The 27,017-nt window shown below is 43.1% G+C and overlaps 2 protein-coding genes across 2 annotated transcripts in view; one reads left to right on the top strand and one right to left on the bottom strand.

Annotated features, from left to right (window-relative positions):
* The window catches only part of NIPAL4 (NIPA like domain containing 4), a 33,180-nt gene extending 20,448 nt beyond the window's left edge, over positions 1 to 12,732 (top strand). The window contains 3 exon segments of the mRNA XM_007946434.1: positions 1,042 to 1,132; positions 11,488 to 11,648; positions 12,098 to 12,732. Of these exon segments, the coding sequence (XP_007944625.1) occupies positions 1,042 to 1,132; positions 11,488 to 11,648; positions 12,098 to 12,732 (887 nt within the window).
* Positions 12,733 to 22,209: 9,477 nt separating this feature from the next.
* The window catches only part of ADAM19 (ADAM metallopeptidase domain 19), a 127,189-nt gene continuing 122,381 nt past the window's right edge, over positions 22,210 to 27,017 (bottom strand). Inside the window, exons 22-23 of the mRNA XM_007946396.1 lie at positions 23,016 to 23,168; positions 22,210 to 22,263 (exon numbers count right to left, since the gene is read on the bottom strand). Coding sequence (XP_007944587.1) covers positions 22,210 to 22,263; positions 23,016 to 23,168 — 207 coding nt within the window. The remainder of the gene's footprint in view (positions 22,264 to 23,015; positions 23,169 to 27,017) is intronic.

Genomic DNA, 27,017 nt, shown 5'->3' with positions numbered 1-27,017 from the left:
AGTTGGGGTTTAGTCCACTTGTATATCCTTCCCTTTAAGGCTCAGGGGTCCAGGATTATCTTCTGTGTCTGTGTTAATTGGTTTCCCTTTTCTTTGTTGAAGGGGGTCTGTGCAGTCTTTCTGCCTAGTCTGCCATCTTGCCGGATCTCTGATTTTTTTTTTTAGATAACAAATTGGCCAGCTTTCTATTTATAATCCTTTAAGTCAAATTTTGATCCTGTTTTTAGCCAGAGCTGTCACATCCTTACCTGCTATCAAAGAGAAGATCTGGGTTTTTTTTCTACCAGCAGTGAAGCAGAAAAGGCATCTGCAAGCGTTTGCAAACTGAAAACTAGAATGGGGAGAATTTAGCCTCCTTAGAAATGTCAGACTTTTGCTAACAAATTGCTTGTTTTTTGAAACTGCCTGCTAGTTCCCCTGGGAAAGAGGAGTCTGTGGATCAATGGGTACCTAAACAAAAACTCACGCTGTGGAGTTGATCTTAACTCATAACGACCCCTCCTTGGGTTTCTGAGATGGTATCTCTATGGAAGTAGATTGCCCAATCTTCCTTCCAAGGAGTGGCTGGTGGGTTTGATCCACTAGCCTTCTGGTTAGCAATCAAATGCATTAGACACTATGCCACTAGAGCTTTGAAAGCCAATAAATGTAATTGTCTCTTTTATTTGATCATTAGCACTTTCTAGAACTGACCTTAAAGATTCAGACCAAACCATTGGGGGTCCATGAGATACAATTAAATGTACCTGGACTGGCAGCCCAGAGACCTGAAGAACAAGAACATTTCTGCCCACAAATTTGTCATGTGAACTTGGACTTGGGACCTTAGCTATCCCATCTTTAAAATGGAAAGATTTGATGAAAATAGTCTGATCAGACCCTCCAGAGAGAGTGTATCAGGATCAGAATTGTAAGGATTTCTTGTCTGGGGTTCTGCAAATGAGTGCGCATAGAATGAAGGAGTCTTTACTCAGATTATTATCTGTGCTGAAGATGGTGCATCTGAGCCACACTAACATCTTTTCTCCCTTAATTTTCTAGTGGCTGCTGGAGAAGTTGCCAACTTCGGGGCTTACGCATTTGCTCCTGCAACAGTTGTCACACCTCTGGGAGCACTGAGTGTCCTCATAAGGTCATCATCTCCTCTCTAGCTGCTTCTGGCTCCTTCTTGTTATCAGTTGATTGAGGCCTGGAACTGCCAAGTGGCGTCAAAATGCCTCACTTGACAATCATGGACCTGGGTCCCAGAAAGTGGCAGGGTGCTGGTCAATGCTTTAGATCCTTGGATTGTTTGTTGCCCACTACCCTACCATCCCCTTAACTGTCTGGAAAACAGGAGGACAGGACAGAACAAGCCCTAAACCCACTGGAAGATCTTCTATTGCTACCAGGCTGAGTGTCTCATGGTGATATTTTAGTACCACAGTAGGAGAAGCATACAAGTCAAGAGCAAAAGCCCTAAATTAACACCATCTGAGTTTTAGTCTTAGCTATACTACCTGAAGTTATGTTACCATATCCAAGTCATTTTACCTACTCTAAGCCTCCCACCACTCCTCTGCCAGTTTGTCATATTGTGGTGACTCACATGTTGCTATGAAGCTGGATGCTATCCCACTGGTATTTCAAATACCAGCAGGGTCACTCATGGTGAACAGATTTCAGGAAGGGGTCATCACTTCTCAAAGAATTGACCACTGGAAACCTTATGAATAACAGTGTAAACTTGTCTGATATAGTACTAGAAAATTTTATGAATAGCTGTGAAACATTGTCTGATATAGTGCCAGAAGATGAGCCTCTCAGGTTGCAAGGTACTCAAAATACAAGTAGAAAAAAGCTGCCTCCTCAAAGTACAGTATCTTAATGATATGGATGGAGTATAGCTTTCAGGACCTTCGTTTGCTGATGTGGCACAACTCAAAATAAGAAGAAACAGCTGCAAACATCCATTAATAATTAGAATATGCAATGTATGAAGTATGAATCTAGGAAAATTGGAAGTTGTTAAAAATGAAATGGAATGCATAAAGATTGAGATCCTAGGCATTAGTGAGCTGAAATGGACTGATATTGGCCACTTTGAATCAGACAATCATATGGTCTACTATGCCAGGAATGATGAATTGAAGTGGAATGGCATCATATTCGTCATCTTCGAAAGGGACATATCAATATCAATCCTGAAGTACAATACTGTCAGTGATAGGATAATATCAATATGCCTACAAGGAAGACCAGTTAATACTACTGATGTTCAAATTTTTGTTCTACCTGCTAAAGCCAAAGATGAAGAAACTGAAGATTTTTACCAACTTCTGCAGTCTGCAATTAAGCAAATATGCTATCAAGATTTCTTGATAATAACTGGTGATTGGAATGTGAATGTTGGAAACCAAGAAGAAATGTCATTAGTTGGAAATCATGGCCTTGTGATAGAATTGACATTGGAGACTGCAAGATAGAATTTTACAAGAATAATAACTTATTCTTTGCAAAAACATTTTTTCAACAACATAAATGGTGATTATACATGAGGACCCTATCAGATGAAATACACAGGAATCAAATTGACTACATCTGTGGAAAGAGGCAGCGGAGAAGCTCAATATCATCAGTCAGAACAAGGCCAGGAGCTGACTGTGGAAGAGACCATCATTTGCTCATATGCAAGTTCAAGTTGAAGCTGAAGAAAAAAGCAAAAGATCATTTAAAAGACAGAAAGGAAGGAAAGACCAAAATCAATGTCAGAAAATGCTCTGAAACTTGCTCTTGAGTGCAGACTAGCTAAAGTGGATGGAAAAAAAAAAATGAACTAAAAGAGCTGAACACAAGATTTCAAAGGACAGCTCAAGGAGACATAGTAAATATTATAATGGAATGTGCAAAGACCTGCAGTTACAAAACCAAAAGGGAAGAACATGCTCAGCATTTCTTAAGCTGAAGGTAAGAGGAAAAAAAAAAAAAAACCCAAAAAACAAAACTCACTGCCATCAAGTTCTCAAGTTGAGCTGAAGGAACTGAAGAAAAAAATCCAGCCTCAAACTGCAATACTGAAGGATTTTATGGGCAAAATATTAGTCTGTCAGTTTGTTGTACTGTGGTGGCTTGCATGTTGCTGTGAGGCTGAAGGCTATGCTACTGTTATTTCAGGGTCCACTTGGACAGGTTTCAGTGGAGCTTCCAGATTAAGACAGACTCTGAAGAAGGAAGCAGTCATCCACTTCTCAAAGAATTGCCAGTGAAAACCTTGTGAATAGCAGTGTAACACTGTCTGATATTTTACAGGAAAATTTTATGAATAGCCCTGAAATGCTGTCTGATATAATGCCAGAGGATGAGCTCTCAGGTCAGAAGGCACTCAAAATATGACTGGGGGAAGAGCTGCCTCCCCAAAGTAAAGTTCACCTTAATGACATGAATGGAGTAAAGCTTTCAGGACCTCTATTTACTGATGTGGCATGACTCAAAATGGGAAGAAACAGCTGCAAACATCCATTAATAATCAAAGCACATAATGTAAAAAGTATGAATCTAGGAAAGTTTGGAAGTTGTAAAAATGAAATGAAACACATAAAGTTTGATATCCTAGGCATTAGCTGAAATGGACTGGTTTTGGCCATTTTGAATCAGACAATCATATGATCTGCTGTGCCAGGAATGACAAATTGATGTCACATTCATTGTCACAAAGAATGTTTCAAGATCTATCCTGAAGTACAGTGCTGTCAGTAGACCATTTAATACTACTGTTATTCAAATTTACACATCAACCACCAAAGCCAAAGAGGAGGAAACTGAAGATTTTTACCTACTTATGCAATCTGACATTGACCAAAAATGTAATCAAGATGTATTGATTATTACTAGTGATTGGAATGGGAAAGTTGGAAACAAAGAGGAATCACTGGTAGTTGAAAATACATGATGGAAATGATGCCAGAGGTCACATGATAGAATTTTGCAAGACCAACGATTTATTCATTGCAAATTCCTTTTTTCCAACAAAATAAATGGTGGATATACACATGGACCTCACCAGGTGGAATACACAGGAATCAAATTGATGACATATGTGGAAAGAGACAATGGACAAGCTCAATATCATCAGTCAAAACAAGGCCTGGAGCTGACTGTGGAACAGATCATCAATTGCTCATATGCAAGTTCAAGTTGAAGTTGAAGGCAATTAAAACAAGTCCACAAGAGCCAAAACCTTGATTACATCCCACTGAATTTAGAGACCATCTAAAGAATAAACTTGATGTATTGAACACCAATGTCTGAAAACCAGATGAATTGTGGGATGATATCAAGAACATCATCCATGAAGAAAGCAAAAGGTCATTAAAAAGACAGAAAAGGAAGAAAAGATCAAAATAGATGTCAGAAGAGACTCTGAAACTTGCTCTTGGAAGGTGAGTAGCTAAAGCAAATGGAAGAAATAATAAGATAAAAGAGCTGAATAGAAAATTTGAAAGAGCAGCTCAAGAAAGACAAAGTCAATTATTATAGTGAAATGTGCAAAGCCCTGGAGGTAGAAAACCAAAAGGGAAGAACATACTTGGCATTTCTCAAACTGAAGGAACTGAAGAAAAAATTCAAGCCTTGAGTTGCAATATTTAAAGATTCTATTGGCAAAATATTGAATGATGCAGGAAGCATCAGAAGAAGATGGAAGGAATACACAGAGTCACTGTACCAAAAAGAATTGGTCGATGTTCATCTGTTTCAGGATGTGGCATATGATCAAGAACCAATGGTACTGAAGGAAGAAGTCAAAACTGTGCTGAAGGAATTGGTAAAAAAAAAAAAAAAACACAAGGAATTGGCTCCAGAAATTGGTAGAATACTTATTGAAATGTTTCAACAAATAGATGCTATACTGGAAGCACTTACTCATCTATGCTAAGAAATTTGGAAAACAGTTACTTGGTCAACTGACTGGAAGAGAGCCATATTTGTGTTCATTCCAAAGAAAGTTGATCCCACAGAATATGGAAATTATCAAACAGTATTGTTAATATCACATGCAAGTAAAATTTTGCTGACAATATCAAAAATTGTTGCAGCAATATATTGACAGGGAATTTCCAGAAAAATAAGCTGGATTCAGAAGAGAACCTGGAATGAGGGATATCATTGCTGATGTCAGATGTACCTTGGCTGAAAGCAGAGAATACCACAAAGATGTTTACTTATGTGTCATTGACTATGCAAGAGCACTCAACTGTGTGGATATTTATGGATAACATTGACAAGAATGGGAATTCCAGGACACTTAATTGTGCTCATGAGGAATCTGTACAGAGACCAGGAGGCTGTCTTACAAACAAAACAAGGGGATACTACATGGTTTAAAATCAGGAGGGGTGTGTATCAGGGTCGTAACCTCTCACCATATTTATTCAATCTGTATGCTGAGCAAGTAATCCAAGAAGCTGGACTATATGAAGAAGTACATGGCATCAGGATTGGAGGAAAACTCATTAACAATCTGCGATATGCAGATGACACAACCTTGCTTGCTGAAAATAAAGATGACTTTAAGAACTTACTGATGGTCAAAGACTGTACTCTGCAGTATGGATTGTAGTTGTTATTGTTGTTATGTGCCTTCGAGTTGGACCCGACTCATAGCGACCCCTCCTTGGGTTTCCGAGGCAGTATCACTACAGAAGTAGGTTTGCCCATCCTTCCTTCTGAGGAGTGGCTGGTGGGTTTGAACCGCCAGCCATCTGGTTAGCAGGCAAGTGTCTTAGCCACTATGCTACCAGAGCAGTATGGATTACAACTCAACATATAAAGAAAACAAAAAGCCTCACAAGTGGACCAATAAGCAGCATCATGATAAATGGAGAAAAGATTGAAATTGTCAAAGATTTCCTATTACTTGAATCCATGAAAGCAGCAGTCAAGAAATCAGATGTCGCATTGCACTGGGCAAATGTGTTACAAAAGACCTCTTTAAAATGCTGAAGAGCAAAAATGTTTCTTTAAAGAGTAAGATGCACCTAACCCAAGCCATGGTATTTTCAATAGCCTCATATGCATGTGAAAGCTGGACCATGAATAAGGAAGACTCAAAAAGAGTTGATGCTTTTGAGTTGTGGTGTTGGCAGAGAATACTGAAAGTACCATGCCAGAAGAACATACAAATCTGTCCCGGAAAAAGTGCAGCCAGAATGGACCTGTGTTTATTGACTATGCAAAGGCATTCGAATATGTGAATCTTCCTTGGTTACAAGAATGGCCAGACTTCGTCTCACCTACTTTGGTCATGTTATCAGAAGGGACCATTCCCTGGAGAAGGATATCATGTTTGGTAAGGTGGAGGGTCAGCAAAAAAGGGAAAGATGCTCAACAAGATGGATTGACACAGTGGCTGTAATGATGGGCTCACATATAGCAAGGATTGTGAGGATGGCACAGGGCCAGGCAGTGTTTCATTCTTTTATATATGAGGTCACTATGAGTCAGCTGACTCGACGGCATGCAACAACAACAACAACATGGGCAAAATAAAGCTCCTGTTGAATGATGCAGGAAGCATCAAAACAAGATGGAAGGAATACAGTCATTGTACCAAAAAGAATTGATTGATATTCAGCTATTTCAAGACGTAGCATATGATCAAGAACCAATGATACTGAAAGAAGTCCACGCTGCACTGAAGGAACTGGCAAAAAAGCAAGCCTCTGTGAATTGACTGACTACCCGTTGAGATGTTTCCTTAAATAAATGCAGCACTAGAGGAACTTACTTGTCTATGCCAAGAAATTTGCAGGACAGTTACCAGGCCAACTGACTGGAAGAGATTGATATTTCTGCCCATTACAAAGAAAAGTGATCCAACAGAATGTGGAAATTATCAAACAATGTCAATAATATCACAAGCAAGTAAAATTTTGCTGAAGATAATTCTGTAATGGTTGCACCAATAATTGACAGGGCACTTTCAGAAATTCAAGCCAGATTCAGAAGAGGATATAGAACAAGGGATATCACTGCTGATCTCAGATGGATCTTAGCTGAAAGTAATGAATACCAGAAAGATGGTTACCTGTCTTTATTGAGTATGCAAAGGCATTCAAATATGTGAATCATAGCAAATTATAGATAACATTGGGAAGAATGAGAATTCCAGAACACTTAATTGTACTCATGAGGAACCTGTACATAGACCAAGAGGCTGTTGTTCAAACAGAACAAGAGGATATTGCATGGTTTAAAATCAGGAATGGTGTGCATCAAGGTTGTATCTTTTCACCACACATTCAATCTGTATGCTGAGCAAATAATCCAAGAAATTGGATTATGTGAAGAAGAACTTGGCATCAGATTTGGAGGAAGAACAATTTATGACCTGCAATATGCAGACAACACAACCTTGCTTGCTGAAAGTGAAGATGGTCTGAAGCACTTACTGATAAAGGTCAAAGACTGTAGTCTTCAGTATGAATTACACCTTAACATAAAGAAAACAAAAATCCTCACAACTGAACCAATAAGCAACATCATGATAAATGGAGAAAATGTTGAAGTTGTAAGTTGTTTCATTTTACTTGGATGCACAATCAACACCGTGGAAGCAGCAGTTCAGAAATCAGACGTCATATTACACTAGGCAAATCTGCTGCAAAAGACCTCTTTAAAATATTAAGAAGCAAAGATGTCACTTTGAAGACTAAGGTGAGCCTAATGGAAGCCATGGTATTTTCAATTGCCTCATATGCTTATGAAAGCTGGACAATGAATAAGGAAAACAGAAGAAGAGTATCAATGCCTTTGAATTGTGGTGTTGGCAAAGAAAACTGAAAATACCATGGACTGCCAGAAGAATGAACAAATCCTTAGAAGCAAAAATGCCCAGAGTTTGTCTCAAGTACTTTGGTTGTGTTGTCAGAAGGGACCAGTCCCTGGAGAAGAACATCATGCTTGGTAAAGTAGAGAGTCAGTGAAAAAGTAGAAGACCCTAAACTGACTGACACAGTGGCTGCAATGATAGGCTTAAGCATGGTAAAACTTGAGAGGAAGATGCAGGACAAGGCATTGTTCATTCTGTTGTACATAGAGTCATTATGAGTCAGAGCTCACTCAAAGGCATCTAACAATAACAACATGCCTCACTTTCCCCGTCTTCATAATGAGAAAGCTAATGTATGCTACCAGGGAGTGTTGTTTCAAGCACTAAATGAAGCAATGCACAGAGCAGACAGAGTACCGCACTGCTATAAAAAATAACCACAGCTAATGTATACTGAGGGCTTGTTTATGTGCCAAATGTGTTCCATGTATTAATTCATTTAATCCTCACAACAACCCTATGAATTAGAAAGTAGGTAGGACCTGAGGCTGAGAGAGTAACTTGGCCAACCAAGGTCACCCAGGTTCAAAGTGTTTAAGTCAGGATTCTGACACAAGCAGTCTGATTCCAGAGTTTGTGTTCTTAGCCACACTATGCTATGATACTCCTTGAGCATTCAAAAAACATTTGATAGTTTACAAGTCAATGATAGCAAATGCCTGTGCTTGCCACTGCCCTCCTGAGCTACAAAGTCAGAGCACTTCATCTGTGGGGTTCCCTGAAAGCCCAACTGAAGCAGACTCTGATTGTTGCCCTAACTTTAACCAGTTGCCATCCTGTAAGTTCTGACTCATTGCCACCCCGTGTATGTCAAACTAGAACTGTACTACATACTGCAGAAGGTTTTCAATGGCTGATTATTCTAAAGTAGATTGCCAGGCCTTTCCTCTGAGTCATCTCTAGGTAGACTCGAACGTCCAACCTTTTGATTAGCAGTGAAGCATATAAACCATTTGTACTACCCAGGGACTCCGGCCTAACCTTGTTGTTGTTAACCTTAGAACTATGGAAAATCCTAGCCAACCACATCCTCTGTTTGTTTTACTGTCTTGATGACCATTTTGCAACATCTACCCTGTCAAACACCAAGTAGAACCATGACTTACATTTGCACAGTTGGCATAATTGATCTCAATTATCTCTGATAACATTATCGCATATCTGATTAGTTTACAAATTCCCACTCCTGGGAAATTGGGAGAGGTATGGAGTACTCTGGGTATGATCACTGCCTAATCCCTATCCTAATACCATCAGACTCTCTTGAACAAGGCATTATGGGTTAAATGCTTTGGGTAGTTTTAGAGAAAGACAGACAAGGGAGCTTAGACATTAATCCCGTCTTCTTGCTGTCTTTAACCAGGACTTTTAAAACTTAATTGGGTCCCTGTTCAGTCTATAGATCTTTGCCCTGTAACAGTGTCACCTCTGTAAAGAAACAGAAGCATGAACCCATGATCATACCTGACTTGCCATATTTACCTCCCTTCATCACTCGCCTCTGCTGGCTCATCTGGAGGATATGAGAGAAATGAAAATCATGTTGCTGAGTAGCAGCAAGGAACTGCAAGCATTTTACCCAGCAAAGAGAAGGCTCAAGAAGTCATAAGAACTTTCTTCAATGAAGTGTAGAGGAACAACTATAGGCTTTATAATTAGACAGAACTTGGGTTCAAATCCTGGGTCTGCTACTTACCAGTTGAAATTCTGTTTTTCTTTGATAAAATGGAGATAGTATTTTGAACTTCACTAAAGAGTTATGAGATGTTAGTGAGATAATAAATGAAGTTTCTAGGACCTGTTGAGGAAGCTCTGGTGGCGTAGTACCTAAGGCATTTGACTGCTAACCAGAAGGCTGGAGATTCAAACTCACCAGTCAGTCCTCAAAAGGAAGACTGGGCAATATACTTCCATAGAGATACTGCCTTGGAAACCCAAGGAGGAGTCGCTATGAGTTGGATCTGACTCAACAGCAGTGAGTTGAGGACCCATTGAAAACCCATTGGCATCAAGTTGATTCCGACTGATAGCAACACTATAAGACAAAGTAGAACTTCCCTATAGGGTTTCCAAGGCTGTAATCTTTTACGGAATCAGACTGCCACATTTTCTCTTATGGAGCAGCTGGTAGGTTTGAACTGCCAACCTTTTGGTTAGCAGCTGAGTGCTTAACCACACTGTACCACCAGAGTTCCTTCAGTTTCTAGCATAGTACATGTTGTATAATATATGCTCAAGACATAGTGCTTGTAATTAATGTCATTGTGGTGGGGTAGTTGTTCCTGTTGACATGTACAAATGAAAGAAGGAATAGATTTGGTCAGTAGAACCCAAGGAACAGAAATGGGACAGCGAGTAGAAATTATCAGGAGGTGTATTAGTGGCCTGGAGTCCCTGGGCAGTGCAATAACATGCTTGATTACTAACCAAAGAGTTGGAGGTTTGGACCCACCCAGCAAAAATAAAAAAGCAAAAGCAAGACTTTGGAGATCTATTTCTGAAAAATCAGCCATTGAAAACTCTAGAGTATAGTTTATTCTGACACACATGAAGGTTCACCATGAGTTGATGTCACCTCAAAAGCAACTGATGCTTGGTATATTGTTGGTTGATTACAGTGAAACTGCAGTGCATTCCATTGCTCTGTGAAGAGGTGGGTTTCCTATTAGAAGTGTATAAGCCAAGGCTGAAAGCCATCTGTCAGCAATGTTAAGAAATGATGTATTCTTGGGTAGACATGAGTAGAAGTTAGACAAGTGCTTTGGAGGGGTCTCCAATTCTTATGTGTTAGGATACTTCCAGTCTGCAATATGGAAGAAACCCACATTCATTTCAGCTCCTCCAGCACACACATTATAACCCTTCTGTTGTGATTACCTAGTGCCACTCTGACAAGAATAATTCCCACAAATGGGATGGCCTTAACAAACAGGAGTTTATTCTCTTACAGTTTGGAGGCTTTAAGTCCAAGTTCAAAGTGCCAGGCTCTAGGAGCTGAGTGAAAGCCCTTCAACTTTGGGGTCCAGCTCTGCCTCCTGTTCCTGGCCCACTAGATCTAGAGGCATTTCTTCACTCAGACAGCTGCTGGCTGCTAAGGCTGCCAAGCCCAAGGTTGACAAATAAAAGGCACAGTCCCGATGTTACCAAACCACATGGCGGGCATTAATTTAAGCCCATTGTAAGTCCCAAGGTTGGCAGAGTATGGCAGGCTGCTGAACAATGACACGGCTACATGCAGGGTCCAAGCATGCCATAAGCTAGAGATTGTTCCCAAAGCTGCTACTTATATATGGGAAGTGGACCACATACCCAAAGCCAGTTACTCAGCTGCTCACAGTAGATTCCACCATGGACTGATTACCAGTCTCATCATGAGGAATACTACATCCAGCTGCCCAGCCACTCAACCAGGCCTAGCCAAGTTGGCATACAACTTTAACCACCACACCTTCCCAAACTGGCATTCTATTTCAAATGTGTTTGAGGGAAAAGCTTCCATGTGAGAGAGTGATGAGTCCTGATTGGTTATTCCCTGTGAGTGCTTGCCTAGCCTCTGTTTCCTTTAGGACCCTGCAACAGGCATGACTGGTTTAATCACTTTCTCCTATTTCCATGTGCAGTGCCATCCTCTCCTCATATTTCCTGGGAGAGACTCTGAATCTACTGGGAAAGCTTGGCTGTGTGATCTGTGTGACTGGCAGCACAGTGATGGTGATACATGCCCCCGAGGAAGAGAAGGTTACCACGGTCACTGAGATGGCTTCCAAGATGAAGGACACAGGTGGGCTCCCAGCACCCATGAGCAGGGAAGCACTGGGAGGTGGAACATTTGGATGGTCTGATTGGGTTCTGTCTAGCTCAGGTGTTGCCAGTTTGGGGAGACAGCAAGCTAAAGAAACTTACTTGGTGGGCTGGTACTTGTTAGCAAGGCTTAAAGACTTCCTGGCCTGATACATGCAGATGCCATTTATTGTTTATTATTTGCCAGGTAATGTTAAATGTATCATCTCATTCAATCTCACAGAATAACCCTATGAGGAATGTCCTATTTTTCAGATGAGGAAATTTGCCCAATTTATCTAAAAGTTGTAAAGGTAGAAAAGTAACCCATGTTTGACTCTGGAATCCAAGCACTTAATGCTACATCCTATTGTCATGGATATGGGACCGACTGTAATGTGAAGCACATCATTAAAAGCTCAGATTCTCTCTCTCCTTCCCCTCATAAAGGGTTCATCGTGTTTGCTGTGCTTATGCTGGTGTTCTGCCTCATCCTCATCTTTGTCATTGCCCCACGTTATGGGCAGAGGAATATCCTGGTTTACATCATCATCTGCTCTGTGATTGGGGCCTTCTCTGTGTCTGCCGTCAAGGGTCTGGGCATCACCATTAAGAACTTCTTCCAGGGGTTGCCGGTCGTGCGACATCCCCTCCCCTACATCCTATCCCTCATCCTGGCACTTTCGCTCAGCACTCAGGTCAACTTCCTCAACAGGGCACTGGACATTTTCAATACCTCCCTGGTGTTCCCCATCTATTATGTGTTCTTCACCACAGTGGTGGTTACCTCTTCCATCATCCTCTTCAAGGAATGGCACAGCATGTCTGCCGTGGACATTGTGGGCACCCTCTCTGGCTTTGTCACCATCATCCTGGGTGTGTTCATGCTTCATGCTTTCAAGGATCTGGATATCAGCTCGGCCAGCTTGCCCCACATGCATAAAAACCCGGCCCCAACACCAGCTGCCACCCCAGAGCCCACCGTCATTAGACTGGAAGATAAGAATGTTCTTGTGAACAATATGGAACTCTCTAGCACCCCATCTCCAGAAGAGAAGCCCAAAGTATTTATAATCCATTCTTAACACTTGGAACACATGAGGGAGAGGTCAAGCCCTATGGTCCAGTCTGACTTCTCAATTTCAGAACCACCTGGTTATTTTCAGCACAACTGCATTGCTTGTTACCAATGGACTATCTTCCCTTGAGACTTGCATTTATACCTCATCACTGTTTCCAGGAGAAAAACCCCTACTAAATGAGGGGTGCTGGCAGAACTTTCTGGAAACATAGCCTCAGTGACCAAATAACACTAGTTTACATTGGTGCCAGCAGGTCCCCTGGACCTTTCTTCCCACTTTCCCCTTGGTGCCATGCCTGGCTGCATATGTTGTTGGGAAGAGGACAGAAATTGACCGGTTGAATGTAGCAGAGTCTGAGAACTTCCCTGAGAGGTTGGTTGTCAGGAAATCCTTAATAATTCTCATGCTGAGATTGAATCTTGTTCTTAGGATTCCTAAGGAACCCAAGGATGAGGTGCAGCTGGCTCCCAGATGCTCAGAGAGGTGATGGCTTGCTTCCTTTTCCAGAGCTTACAGAGAAACTAACATAATGTTTCTTGTTGCCTTTTCCATATCTTCTCTGGAGACACAAGCAAGACCTCAGCTGATCCTACTATGAAAGACATCTGATGTCTCAGGGAAAAATTTTGACCAGCCCATTCCCCAAGAACTCAGCCTGGAAGTCAGCATCTTTGTTTTCATTGACCCCACTACATACCTTCTCCCTCCCTCTTGACATCCCAAGGAGTCAGTCCCCGAGACATTCAGATAATGATTTTAGAACCCCAAATAACAACAAAAGATGCTTCACAGCCTAGCTCTGCTGGCCACACCAGTGTTTCATGTGGCCTTACTCTGGAAAGAGAACAGCAACTGTTCTGCTCTTAGAAATGGCCTGGCTATTGAGCTAGGAGCTCTGGAAGCACAGTGTGTAAGGCACTTGACTGCTAACCATAATGCTGGTGGTTCAAACCCACCAGCCACTCCTCAGAAGGAAGGTTAGGCCATCTACTTCCGTAGTGATACCGCCTTGGAAACCCAAGGAGAGGTCGCTATGAGTAGGGTCTGACTTGACGGCACATAGCAACAACAACAACACGTTGAGCTAAATTGGCCAGAATACACTTTCCTTTCCCTCGAGGAGTAAAACCAAAATATGATTTGGAGAGGTGGGAGGAAATGAGAGGAGCAACGTTAGGATTTGGCAGAAAGCAGACACAAGCCCTCTAGAAGAAACCAAAGGCTAAATTATTTGCTTACTCTGGCCCCCACCAAGAACCTGGGCAAAAGGGCTCCGGGGTAATTTCTGCCCTGCAGTCTCAGAAGCTTGGCTGATGGGATCTATTTTGAACTTCAGTGTCCAAGTGGGGGCACAGGCTTGGCATGAGATGCACTCTGGCTGTTGAGTAGATTGCTACTAAATCCCCAACTCCAGTGATGAGCTGTCCACACTGGGAGGCAGTATGCCATGACTGTTTCAATTCCACCTGCTGTGGGGACTGCCTTTGGTCTCCTCACATTTGGGCAGAGGCATCCAAAAAGCAAGAACAGCTGGAGAGAGATATAATTGATACCCCTTTCCTTCCCATCTTTTTTTCTAGCGGTGAGTGTGAAGGGTAGTGTGAGGACTATTGGAAAGTGAGGGAGCAAGGATAGCTGTAAAGAGGATAGTTTTGATCCTTAACCCTCTGGTTGGCGCAGAGCTTCACCCGTACTACCCCTTACCTGCACCCTGAGTGTACATCCCCTGTCCTAAGCATAGCCAAGCTCAGGTCCAAAGGAGCTTAGTTAGGCTTGAACAACAGGTTCCCTGCACCTCCAGCCTCGAGTTCTCAGTTTTTAATCAATGTGGATTTCTGTCTGTAATTAAAATCAATGCAACACTTTGGACCTTGAGGAAGGAAATAAGCTGAGGGCCTGGAGTATGGTGCGAGGTCAGGAATAAAGATTTCAGAGTGTGTTTACTTGATATGTGTGTCTTGTCCTTCCTTAGACACAGAGTGTTTAAAGTGGTTCCTCTAGTGCTGGAGGGCTCATCCCTTTTCTCTGAAGGGGTATGCTAGTTAACCACTAGCCACTGAGCTGACTCCGACTCATGGTGACCCCAAGTGTGTCAGAGTAGAACTGTGCTTCGTAGGGATTTCAGTGGTTGATGTTTCAGAAGGAGATTGTCAGGCCTTTCTTCTGAGGTACCACTGGGTGGACTCCAAACTCCAACCTTTCAGTTAGCATTCGATCATGTTAACCATTGCACCACCCAGGGACTCTCTGAAGGAGAGAGTGGTTGCCAAGAGAGTCCTCACAGTGCCTTCCACAAGCTACTCCCTCCCTAGAATGGGGAGAGCTATCTGGAATGGAGATGTTGAAGACACTAACCCTTGTTAATGGCTGAGCCCTTACTAGGTTTCAAGCATAGTGCAAAGTGCTTCATGTGAATTCTCTTTAAATCCTCAAAAAAAAGATACATTTTCATCCTCAAATGTGAGGAAAGGAAAGGTTAAGTAATTTGCCCAGGGTCACACAGCCAGGAAGCATCAAAGATCATGTCTGGCCTACTTTCTCAACCACCAGGGTACATTCCCCTCCAAAGGACTAATCTTGTTCCCGATTGCATGATCTTACTTTATTCATTTGCTTTCTTAGGATATATCTGTGTTTTCCCTGTCTGGACATAAGCTCTATGGCACTTTGTGCCTAGAACATAGTTGGCACTCAAAAGATACTTTTTGGCGAAAGGAACAATACCGTTCCAAATAGTCCTTCCATGCCCATACTCTCATGGAGCCGGCTCTCAGCACAAAACCAAAACCAAACTCACTGCCATTGAGTCTATTTCGACTCATAGTGACACACTTTGGGTTTCCAAGGTGGTAAACCTTTATAAAGTAGATTGCCCAGTCTTCCTTCTGCAGAGTGGCTGGTGTGTTTGAACTGCCAGCCTTCTGGTTAGCAGTCAAATGCCTTAGGCACTGCACCACCAGAGCTCCTTTGTGATCAGTATAAAGCAGATCTTAATGGAACCTTGGCATATTAAGCACAACAACACAAAACCTAATTTAGTCAAGTTTCTGAGCATGCAACCTGTGCAAGGCAGTGTTAGGTGCTTAGTGCTTCATGGATTATCACAACACTTGAAGTGGTTATCACCCCAATTATACAGAGACAACAGACTCTGAGTTCTGAACTTGCCTAGGTTCACATATCTAGTAAGAAGCAGAGTTGCGATTTGAACCCTGGTCTGTCCAAGCAGGCTCTGTGTATCATGCTGCTGACCAATGTATGGCTATCAGCCCAGAGACTTGCCAATAGTGTGGACACAATGGCTGGAGTAGATGAGGGCATTAAGCAGATGGGATGTTTGAGTGAGGACTAATTTCATAAGCAATCATTTCAGTAGCCAACACATTTGTGTTTTGATGCTTTTGGCATCCTTCCAAATGAAGCTCACTGACATCGAGTCAGTTCTGACTCAGCAACCCCCATTGGGTTTCCAAGGCAGTAAATCTTTACAGAAGTAGATTGCCCCATCTTCCTTCCAAGGAGCAGTTGGTGGGTTTGAACCTCTAACCCTCTGGTTAGTAGTCAAATGCCTTAGCCACTACACCACCAGAGCTCCTTTTGTTATCCTTATTGTTGTTGTTATGTGCTGTCAAGTTGGACCTGACTCATAGCGACTCCTCCTTGGGCTTCCGAGGCAGTATCACTACAGAAGTAGATTGCCCAACCTTCCTTCCAAGGAGTGGCTGGTGGGTTTGAACCTCCAGGCAACCTCATAACCATGATAGATATCAAAGACTTGCTTCCCAGGGTTTTTGTGAGGAATACATGAGATAACCAATGTAAAGAAGGTAGCAAAGTGCCTACCATGGGTTAAGTGCTCAGTAAAGTTTACCTCTTATGGTAGATACTGTTATTCCATCTCTTTTATTAAACCTCTGAATTGAGGTAAGGATCAAAGGAGGTAACAAAAGGTGGGTTGGGAAGCACTAAATGAATGAAAGCTGTGTTATTACCAAAGGCTTTCTTATCAGAAAGCACACTGGTCCCTGGTCTGCCCAACCGGCCCCAGAGACGGTGGGCAATTCTCAACCTTTGCGTTACATGATCCCCAACAATATGAGGAGGTGAACAGAGCATCTCAGATCTCTTCTAAACCCAATTGTGTAGGGTAAGAAAAACTCATCAGTAAGTCCCAGAGTGATTCTGCCTCTAATGATCCAAGACCTAATTATACTAGACCAGCCTGTGTACAGGTGCAAAGAAAACCAGCCCCCTCTACTGTCATGGGAAAACACAGGGCTTTTCTATGGCTGGAAAGAGTCCTGGTGGTGTAATGGTTAAGTGTTTGGCTGCTAACTGAAAGACTGATGCTTTAAATCCACCAGCCACTCCGTGGGAGAAAGATGTGGTAGTTTGCTTCTGTAAAGATTACAGCCTTGGAAAATCTATAAGGCAGTTCTTCTCTATTCTAAGAGTGGGACTGGGAGCTCTGGTGGTGTAGTGCCTAAGGCGTTTGACTGCTAACCAGAAGGCACGTGGTTCACACCCACCAGCCACTCCTCAGAAGGAAGATTAGGCAATCTACTTCCATAGAGATACCTCCTCAGAAACCCAAGGAGGGGTTGCCATGAGTCGCATTCAACTTGAAGGCAGTGAGTTTGGTTTTTTTTTTTTCTTTTTTTTGGTTATGAGTGGGAATAAACTCAACAGCACTGGGTTTGGTTTTGGGGCTCTTTCCTGTGGCTAACCAATATCAGTTGCTGTTGAGTGGATTCTGACTCATTGCTACCCCATGTGTGTCAGAGTAGAACTGTGCTCCTGAGGGCTTTTAACAGCTGAGTTTTTGAAAGCAGAGCACCAGGCCTTTCTTCTGAAGGGTCTCTTGGTGGACCTGAATCCCTAGCCTTTCAGTTAGCAGCTAAGCATGGTAACCATTTGCATCACCCAGGAACGCCATCTATGGCTAAAGATTTATCGTAATGGCCTTATAGAGCTCTGGTAGCATAGTGCCTAAGGCACTTGACTGCTATCTAGAAGGCTGTCAGTTCAAACCCATCAGCCACTCCTTGGAAGGAAGGTTGGGCAATCTACTTCCGCAGTGATACTGCCTCAGAAACCCAAGGAGGGTCGCTGTGAGTCGGGTCCAACTCAACAGCAAACAACAACAACAAGTCTGCACTGATGGTCTCTGTGGGAACTCTCCTTTTGAGAAAGAGTCTACATATAATGGAGCCTATCCAGTCTCAGCTGTTGTTGCTGTTGTTAGGTGCTGTCCAGACGATTCTGACTCATAGCGACCCTATGTAGAACAGAATGAAACACTGCCCTGTCCTGTGCCATTCCTCAGTAGTGGGACATAAGGAAGAAAAAGAAGAAAAAAAAGAGTTGCCAAACCAGGTAACATTTCAAATGACAATTTATTTTAATTAAATACAAACTAGGAAAAAAGGCACAATGGCCCATTCAAGTATTTTGCATAGATGTACAAATATCATTGTAAACAATTAATAGGTGGACAAGAGAGAAGAGGATCTAGTTTCCGTGAACAATCTCAGATAAAAACGAAATTCACATTGCCCTGGATCCCAGACACAGACATAAACACAGTGGGTGGTGTGGGAGGGTGGCCAGAGGGGTTACTTCCGGAGGTGGTGGCTTAAATTCTACAAAATCTCTCCTTAGGGACGGGGTCACCTTTCCAGTTGGTACACACTCAGCTTTCTTGGGTGCTCAGCAGCACACCCATGTGTATACACACATACACAATCACTAACTTTAGAACTGCTCTCCAATTTAAAAATGCAAGTTGTGCACATCCTACATCAAGGTAAAACAAATGCAGACATAGGTAAACCAAATCCACTGCCATTGAGTCAATTCCAACTCATAGCAACTTCCATTAGGTTTCCGAGGCACGAAATTAGGTTGCCCCTCTTCCTTCCCTGGAGCAGCTGGTGGGTTTGAACCGTCAACCTTCTGGTTAGCAGTCAAATGCTTTAGGCACTGCACCACCGGAGCTCCTTAGACATAGGTAAGGAGACTTTATTCAAAAGGATTATTGCAAGAGAGGAAAAGGAGCTATTGCAATAGGGGGAAAGGGACGATTTAAATCGAGAGAATATTCTAACCATAAATCTGTATCTCATAGCTTGGGCAGAAAAGAGCTTTTATGTTGTTGCTTTTCCTTTATGTTGTTGTTGAGAGTTGCTGAGTTGATATTTTGACTCAAACAGATCCCTTGTGACAGAGTAGATCAGCCTCATAAGGTTTTCTAGGCTTAATCTTTATAGGAACAGATTGCCAGGTCTATCTCTCGCAGCCCCTGGGTGAGTTTGCCCTTTGGCTAACAGCTGAGTGCTTAACTGTTTCACTACCAGGGTTCCTTTTCTTTCATAGAGAAAAAAAAAAAAAAAAAAAAAAAAAAAAAAAAAGTAAGACAAGCAGGTAGCTGCAACTTAGAACCAGGAGCCTAGTGGAAGACTGTAAGAACAGGGCAATAAGAATGTCATCACCCTTACAACAGTTTACATTTCAAAGACATGGCTCCAAGGCGCTTTGGAAAAACAATACTGGGTTGTAAAACTGGTCAGAGTCTAATTTAGCTTTTAAAAAGATTTAAACTGCCATCAGAACAAAGTTCTTGTTAACTGACTTAACTTCAGTTAAGCTTCCCTCCTCCCCACAGGACCCTGCCTTTGGACTCAACCTCAGCCTGAGCCAGTAAACAAAAAACAAAACCCCATAATAACAAAATAAAAATACAGTTGCCATGGAGTCAATTCTGACTTATGGTGACCCCACGTGCCTCAGAGTAGCACTGGTTCCATAGGGTTTTCATTGGCTGATTTTTTAACAAACCCTCTTCAACAACCCCTCCCAAAAAACACTGAGCACAAGAAACACATTCCCTGTACCCAGTTATTCCCAGTCTTGTTGACCTGCCTACAAAAGAAAAACTCCTTTCCTGCACAAGCTTTGAGAAGCTGGCAGATCTTATGGTTTGAATTGTCCCCCTATTGCAATAGTCCTCCTTCCCCTATTGCAATATTCTCTTTCCTCTCCATGCCATAATCCTTTTGGATAAGGTCCCGCCTTAACCAAATCTGCACATTTTATCTGATACCTCAACACAGCATGGTGGGCAAAAGGAAGATTCTGTTAAAATGTTATAATGGCGAGTCTTCCTCCTCCTTGGTATTGCCGGTATGTTGATTTCCCACTCTCTGAACGCAGCCAGGTGTGAAACAGGATATAGACCAGGCTGCCAAAAGTTCTTACCAAATTCAAAAAATCTGATCATCTTCCAGTTCATGGTACCATTTTATGGATGGAGGGGTGTAAAAACAACAACAGAAAGACAACCCTGCTCTTTTTTTTCTATGTGGTTCCAGGGAGAGTTCAAAAGACCCTGCAGCCACATGGCTGTGTCCATCCATATTCACCACACAGCTGCCAGCTCCTGAGGTGAGGGAGAAAGCCACACAGATCACTGAAACATCTAGGGGGTGGGGTTAAGGGTTATTTTCTTGGGGAATGGTGGGTGTTTTTACCCTTACTCCTCTGGGACCTAGTCTTGAGGCATCTGGCATTTGGGGTAACCGATCAAATGGAAGGTTGTCCCCTGACTTCAGATCAGGCAGCAAGGAAGTGGACGTTAGGAATGGGGAACAAGGGCAGCCCATGTCAGGGAGAGAGGGGAAAAACTCATTGTCACCAGAGAAACTCACTGTCCTGCGATCCCATATCTATCTCCCACTTGTCTATGAATTCAAGAACATGTATTAAGCACCTGTGGTGTGCAGAGAACTGTAAGGAGGCCCTGGGGTGGGGGCTGAGAAGCCAAAAGCTCCATCTCTTCTCTGAAATGAAGTTCCCAAGAACAAAACATCTTCTTGCAGGAGGTGAGGAGACCCCTGGAAACCCTCAGAAGGAGTGAAAGGCCAGTTCCCCTCTGGTGGTGTTACCCAGCACCTGTCTGAGGGTCACCCAGGACCTGTCTGAGGGTGGGAGACAGTCACCCAGAGAATGTCTTCAGTTATTTTGTGGAAATTGTTCTACCTAGCAGAGCACCTACAACTGCACAACCCCCCTTCCTTGCCCGAGGGAGAGTGGGATCCACTGGAGTACATTCCCCAGCTGCTCAGACCTGTGAAGGTCAATAAACAGTGAACAGGAAAGAGCAGAAGGAAATGGAAGTTAAAATGCCTGGGGGGTTGGAGGGCAGATAGCCCCAGCTGAACCTCTGCTCTAAAAGTCAGCCATGTTGACAGCTGCCTTTCCTCAGGATTCCACCGCCCAATACCATGGCTAGAGGTAGGTCTGCTCTCTGCTCAGAGAGCATTGGTCCCTCCACAAGCCAGTGGCCAAACCACTAGAGATACTTCTTATAACTAGGGTTCTTAGGATGTCTGCTCCATTCATAACACCTGCTGTACTCCTTGGTAGGCCCTGCCTATCATTAGGCCAGGGAGTAGAAAGACCCTGATCCTGCTGAAGTCATAAGACACAATGAAAAATAAAGCTATAACCCCTAGGTCATGCCCCAAGTCTACTCTAGTCAACAAGCTTGGGATCCAAGCAGGATGTCCAAGCAGCCAATCCTTGAGGCAGATTCCTGATTTAAGTCACAAGCACCAGGTCACCGGAAAGTAAGGGTGGCTGAGGATCCACTCACCAAAGCACCACACATCAGAATGGGTCAGATGGGCCAAGGAGAAATCAAAAGCATGGGGCACTTGGGAAGTGCAAAAGTGAAAACATAGAGCAACCAAGAATTACAGTCACAACCTCTGGCATTACGGCTCAGAGGAGGCCCAAGCCTGGTGCTCCCCCTGCTGTCTGCATTGCCTACAAATAGTACCTGTCTGAGTCAGAATGACCCATCTGGATAAGAGGGGAGGCAGAGGGTAAGGAGTGTGGGGGACATGACTTATTCACATGCAGCCACGGGGCCAGAACCCATCACCTCAGATCACTCAACCAAGACCTGGGCAGAGTCCTAGCAGTGGCTGATGTGACCCCTCAAGTGCCAGTGCTAAAAGGGATGGGCAGCTTCCATCCAGCCTGAGACCTTCAGGAAAACAGAGGCAATGGAACGTGCTCATGTGTGCCCTCCCCCACGGACACGGCTTCTCCAAGCCACATCCTGGCCGAAGGGCTAAAGAGGGCTTTTCCCAGCTGGGCTCACCAGCTCAGACAGCCATCTCCATTGCTCTCTGGGCTGAGGGGTCACTGAAGGGAAGCTAGAGGGAGATGCACTCCCCCTCCCTACCCTAGACTGTATATTGCACAAAACAACACTGATTCCATTGATAGTTGTCCCTCTGGGCCTTTGAGGAAGCTGAGGAGGCACTGAGACCAGAAGGAGATTTTTGGAGATGTGGTAGTTCTGGGAGGAGGAGCTCAGGGGTGGCCAGACATGCTTCTTCCAGATTCCATGGCCACTGGACCCTCTGGGGCATCCAGAGTCCTCAAGGAAAGGGAGAAACCCCCTAACCAGGTCTAGATTTTTGAGCTAGTCATTCCCCCAGCTCTCTGCGATCTGTATTCAGGAAACTGTAGAAAGAAGAAAAGGGAGGGAGAGAAATATCAGCTAATGCACCTGGGACTGAGGAAAAGCTGTGCTCTTGCTTTTTGACAAGTTGGAAGGCAGACAGATATGTTAACTATGAAGAAAGATGGACAATGCTTGTGTTAATCCTTCATTGAGAGGCATGTTGGTAGGTGCCCCCATCACAAACTGAAGACTTCCTCCTCCCTCCTTCCTTCCCCACTCGAGTGATAGCTCAGCCCACAGATTTCCTAGAGGCTTATGGGAGTACAGGTTTGTCAGTCAGCCAGCTTCCTCACCATAACTCTTTCTGACCCACCTCCCAGGACTGGCAACTTGAGGATAAGTCAGCCACAAAAAAGAAGTAAGTGACCACTATGTCAGGGAGATATATAAATTAACTGACTTCACCTTCAAAGCAACCTTAGGAGGCTGGTTATTGTTGTTTTACAGTTAAGGAAATTGAGACTGCAGAGAATGGCTTACCACCAATCAGCTGGTCAGGTGCAGATGGGGTTTAAAGCCCCATATGTCTGTCACCACAGCTCAGGCCCCAAAACAACAGATTTCATATGAAACCAGAAAACTCTATTAATTTAAGGGAATGCTAAACTTCTGTCCTTGGCTTTTGTGCTGGTTGTTCACCCCACACAGGAATCATTAACTAGTTTGTTTTCTCAAATATACACTCCACCCCCCTCTGCCCCTACCCTGTGGTACCGGTTGGCTTTAAGCTTGAAGGCTTCTCTGCACTCACCTTTGGGGCAGGCACTGCCAGCGGCCGAGCCTGCTGAGGGCCAGCAGCAGAGGGCAGCAGTGCAGATGTGCCGCCTTGCCTTGGGAGGGTCTTGCGGCCTGGCACTGGGTTAGCTGGCAGTGCTTTCTGGGGTGGTCGAGGCCTGGAGAAATCCTAGAAAGAAAGCAATAAGCCTCAATCAAAGGCCAGAGAGGCCTGTTTCAAAGAAAATGTTCTCAATATATTAAGGTTAAACGGATTATATGCCATTATTACCAGTTGTCCTGGAGTAAATTCTGACTTCCGGCAACTCCGTGTGGGTCAGAGTAGAACTGTGCTCCATAATTGTTTTTATTTTATTTTATTTAGTTGTTGTTGAGAATATACACAGTAAAACATACACCAATTCAACTATTTCTCCACATACAATTCAGTGACACTGATTGCATTCTTCAAATTGTGCAACCATCCTCACCCTCATTTTCAGAGTTGTTCCTCCTCCATTAACATAAACTCATTGCCCTCTGAGCTTGCTATCTAATCTTTCAAGTCGCTATTTTCACTTTGGTCCCATATAGGTAGTTTTTCAAAGAGCATAATGCTCAAAGCAGATGTTTTTAACTAGTTAAGCTAAACTACTGTTTGGTTTAAAGAAGATTTCAGGGTACATTTTTGGTACAACTTTTAAAGATGATCTCAGGGCAGTAGTTTCAGGGGTTTATCTATTCCCATGGCTCCAGAAAGTCTACAAGGATTTGAAATTCTGTTACAAATTTCCCTCCTCTGGATCAGAGATTCTTCCATAAATATCTGATGAAAATGTTCAGTAATGGTAGCTGGGCACCATCCAGTTTTTCTGGTCTCATTGCAAAACAGGCACTGGGTCATGAAGGCAATCAGTCAAATATTCCGTATCCTCCTTCCTCTGTTGCTCCAGGGTAATGAAACCAATTGTTGTGCCTTGGATGACTGCTCTCACAAAAAACCAAACTCACTCCCATTGAGTGGATTCTGACTCACAATGACTCCTACTACGTCTCTCAGGCTATAAATCTTTACATAGTAGATTGCCCCATCTTGCTTCCGCAAAGCTGCTGGTGAGTTTGAACTGCTGACTTTCTGGTTAGCAGCCAGATGCCTTATGCACTATGCCACCAGAGACCCCAAGCACTATCCAATGAACTAGGAGGTAGAACACAAGCACTAAACACATTATTAGGCCAATTAAATGAGATGTCCCCTGAAACCATGACCCGAAACCTCCAAACCAAGGAATAAAATCTTATGAGGTATTTGGTTGTACATAAGCAGCCTCAGCAGCTATTCTTTTTGTTGTTGTTGTTGTAAATATATCTACCATACAATTCTCCATAGGGTTTTAAATGGTTGATTTTTTGGAAATATATCACCAGGCCTTTCTTCTGAGGTACCTCTGGGTGGACTTACATCTTCCAACTTTTGGTTAGCATACAAGCTTTTAATCATTTCCACTATCCAGTAACTCCTATGGGGTCCCATTAAAAAACAAAAGTGGGTGAGTGTGTGTGGCAACTTGGCAGTATCTGTTTAAATTAGAAATGATCACTCTTTGAATAATTCCATTTCCTATTACTTATGTTGGGAGCTCTGGTAGCATAGTGGCTAAGACACTTGCCTGCTAACCAGACGGCTGGCGGTTCAAATCCACCAGCCACTCCTCGGAAGGAAGGTTGGGCAATCCTACTTCCGTAGTGATACTGCCTCGGAAACCCAAGAAGGGGTCGCTATGAGTCGGGGCCGACTCGACGGCACATAACAACAACAACAACAACATTACTTATGTTGGAGAACTACTTGCATATGTGGATAAGAATAAACCAATCAAGGATGGTCTTTATAGCACTGCTTGTGGCAGCAAAGGAAACTATATTCAAAATTTCTATCAATAGAGAAATAACTAAAATGATACAGGGAACTATGATGCAGCATTTAAAAAGAAGAAGGTAGATTGATATGTGCTGATGTGGAGAGGTGATTTTTGGTGAAAAAAGCAAGCCGAAGTGTAGACTGTGAGGTAGGATATTTTACATATAAGTCACCACAACATCACACGCTTAAATAAACAGAAGAATGTCAAGAAAGATTAGACCAAATGGAAAACTGATAAAGCACCTAGGATAAAGTGTGAGTAGGGGAGTGGTCCAGGTAAACATTCAGTTTTTAACAAAAGGATGTATGTGTGTTACCTGTGCAAATAAAAATAATGTTTTCTTTTTAAAAAAAAAGGTACCAAATTTTTTCCCCTTGGTTGCCTATGGGTGGCACAATTAACAGAGTCTCTCCTTGGTGCAGTGCCTAAGACATTTGACTGCTAACCAGAAGACTAGCAGTTCAAACTCACCAGCCGCTCAGTGGAAGATGAGGCAATCCACTGCCGTAAGGAATCACCGCCTTGGAAACACAATGGGGGTCAGAATTGACTTGATGGCAGTGAGTTTGGTTTTGTGTTTGTGTCACCTTCTCAATAAAGCCTTCCTTGACTACTTTATTTAAAATTACAGCCACTCCTTACCCTGACACTTGCCATTCCCAGCTCCTTTTATTCTTGTCTACTTCTTTCATCTCTATATTCCTTACTCCTTCCAACATACTACAAAATCTACTTATTTATTAAGTGAACTGTTTATTTGCCATCTCCCTGTCCCCTACTAGCAGGGAAGTAGAGCAGGGTTCCTTGTCTTTTTGGGTAACTAATACATCGCAAGCTTCCAGAACAGGGACTAGTATACAATAAAGGCTCAATACATATTAGTAATGAGATTAGCATTAATGATAGATAGAAGATAAATAGATATAGATAGATTGATTGAAAGATAGATGAAAGATAAATTTCTTTGCTAGCCAAATTTCTTATAATGAATATGCATTTTTGTGGCTAAAAAAAAAAAAAAAAATTAAGAAGGGACTGTGCTACCCACAGATCCACAAGCTGATGGGGTTTAGAAGAGAAGCCAGTCTCACAGGTAGAAGCTCCAGTGCTTGCTGCCCTTGATCTTGTTCTCTTTTCCAAGAAGGTCACTAACAAGCTTAAAAATATCCAAAAGGCAAGCCTGCAGAAAGGGCAGGGGTGAGTCACCAAACTGGGCTTCTTGGTCTTCAGAAAACTGAGCGGCAAAAACTAAGGCTCAAAGATGAGAAGAGCAGCAAGATCTTGTGACCGAAAAGCTCTGTTCTTCGGTTCCATCTCTTCCCCACAGGGCAGCTCAGGACAGCTGCCACCGCAGTAGCTGCCAGGGACCAGGATAGAGACTTTCTGAGGGGAGGAACAGCTGGGTGCAGATGTCAGGGTACAACTGGAGACACTGTGCTCCCTTGGCTGCTGGCTGTGCAAAATGAGCACTTGGGAGGGGTTTGTCATAGTTCAATCAGCCTGTCAGGTAGTGTCCTAGCACAGCCATGTCTGATATAGGCCAGCTTGGTTCCTCTGGGGACTGCATCCAGCACTATTCTGCAGAGGCAGAGAGATCCTGAGCTCCTTGGCAATGGCTCCATTCCTCATGGCTTGGTACCTCCATCACTCATGTTGCACAGTCAGACACCAGATTCATGTCCTGACATTGTTCCCCAAAACCAGATGCTGTGGAGTCGACTCTGATGCATGGCAACCTCATGTGTGTCAAAGTAGAGCTGTGCTCCATAGCACTTTTAATGGCTCATTTTCTGGAAGCAAACTGCCAGGTCTTTCTTCTGACGTATCTCTGGATAGATTCAAACCTCCAACCTTTTAATTAGCAGCTCAGCATGTTAAACATCTGTACCGCTTAGGATTCCCAAGCATTCCCAAATCCTGTCTATTTTCTCTTCTATACATGTCTCTTCTGTTTCACTCCATGCCCATGCCTCCAAGCTACAACCATCCAATCATCTCTCTTCTGGACAACTTTTAAACCATCTAACTAGTATATCAAGGCATCCAGTCTCGTCCTCTCCAGTTAGAAATGCACATTGCTATTAGAGTAAGCCTTTCATTATGTTTTTTTTTTT

This window comes from Orycteropus afer, unplaced genomic scaffold (genome assembly GCF_000298275.1).
Source record: "Orycteropus afer afer isolate SDZICR_OR568_19922 unplaced genomic scaffold, OryAfe1.0 scaffold00160, whole genome shotgun sequence".
Taxonomy (NCBI): domain Eukaryota; kingdom Metazoa; phylum Chordata; class Mammalia; order Tubulidentata; family Orycteropodidae; genus Orycteropus; species Orycteropus afer.
This window is presented reverse-complemented; position numbering and strand designations above follow the sequence as displayed.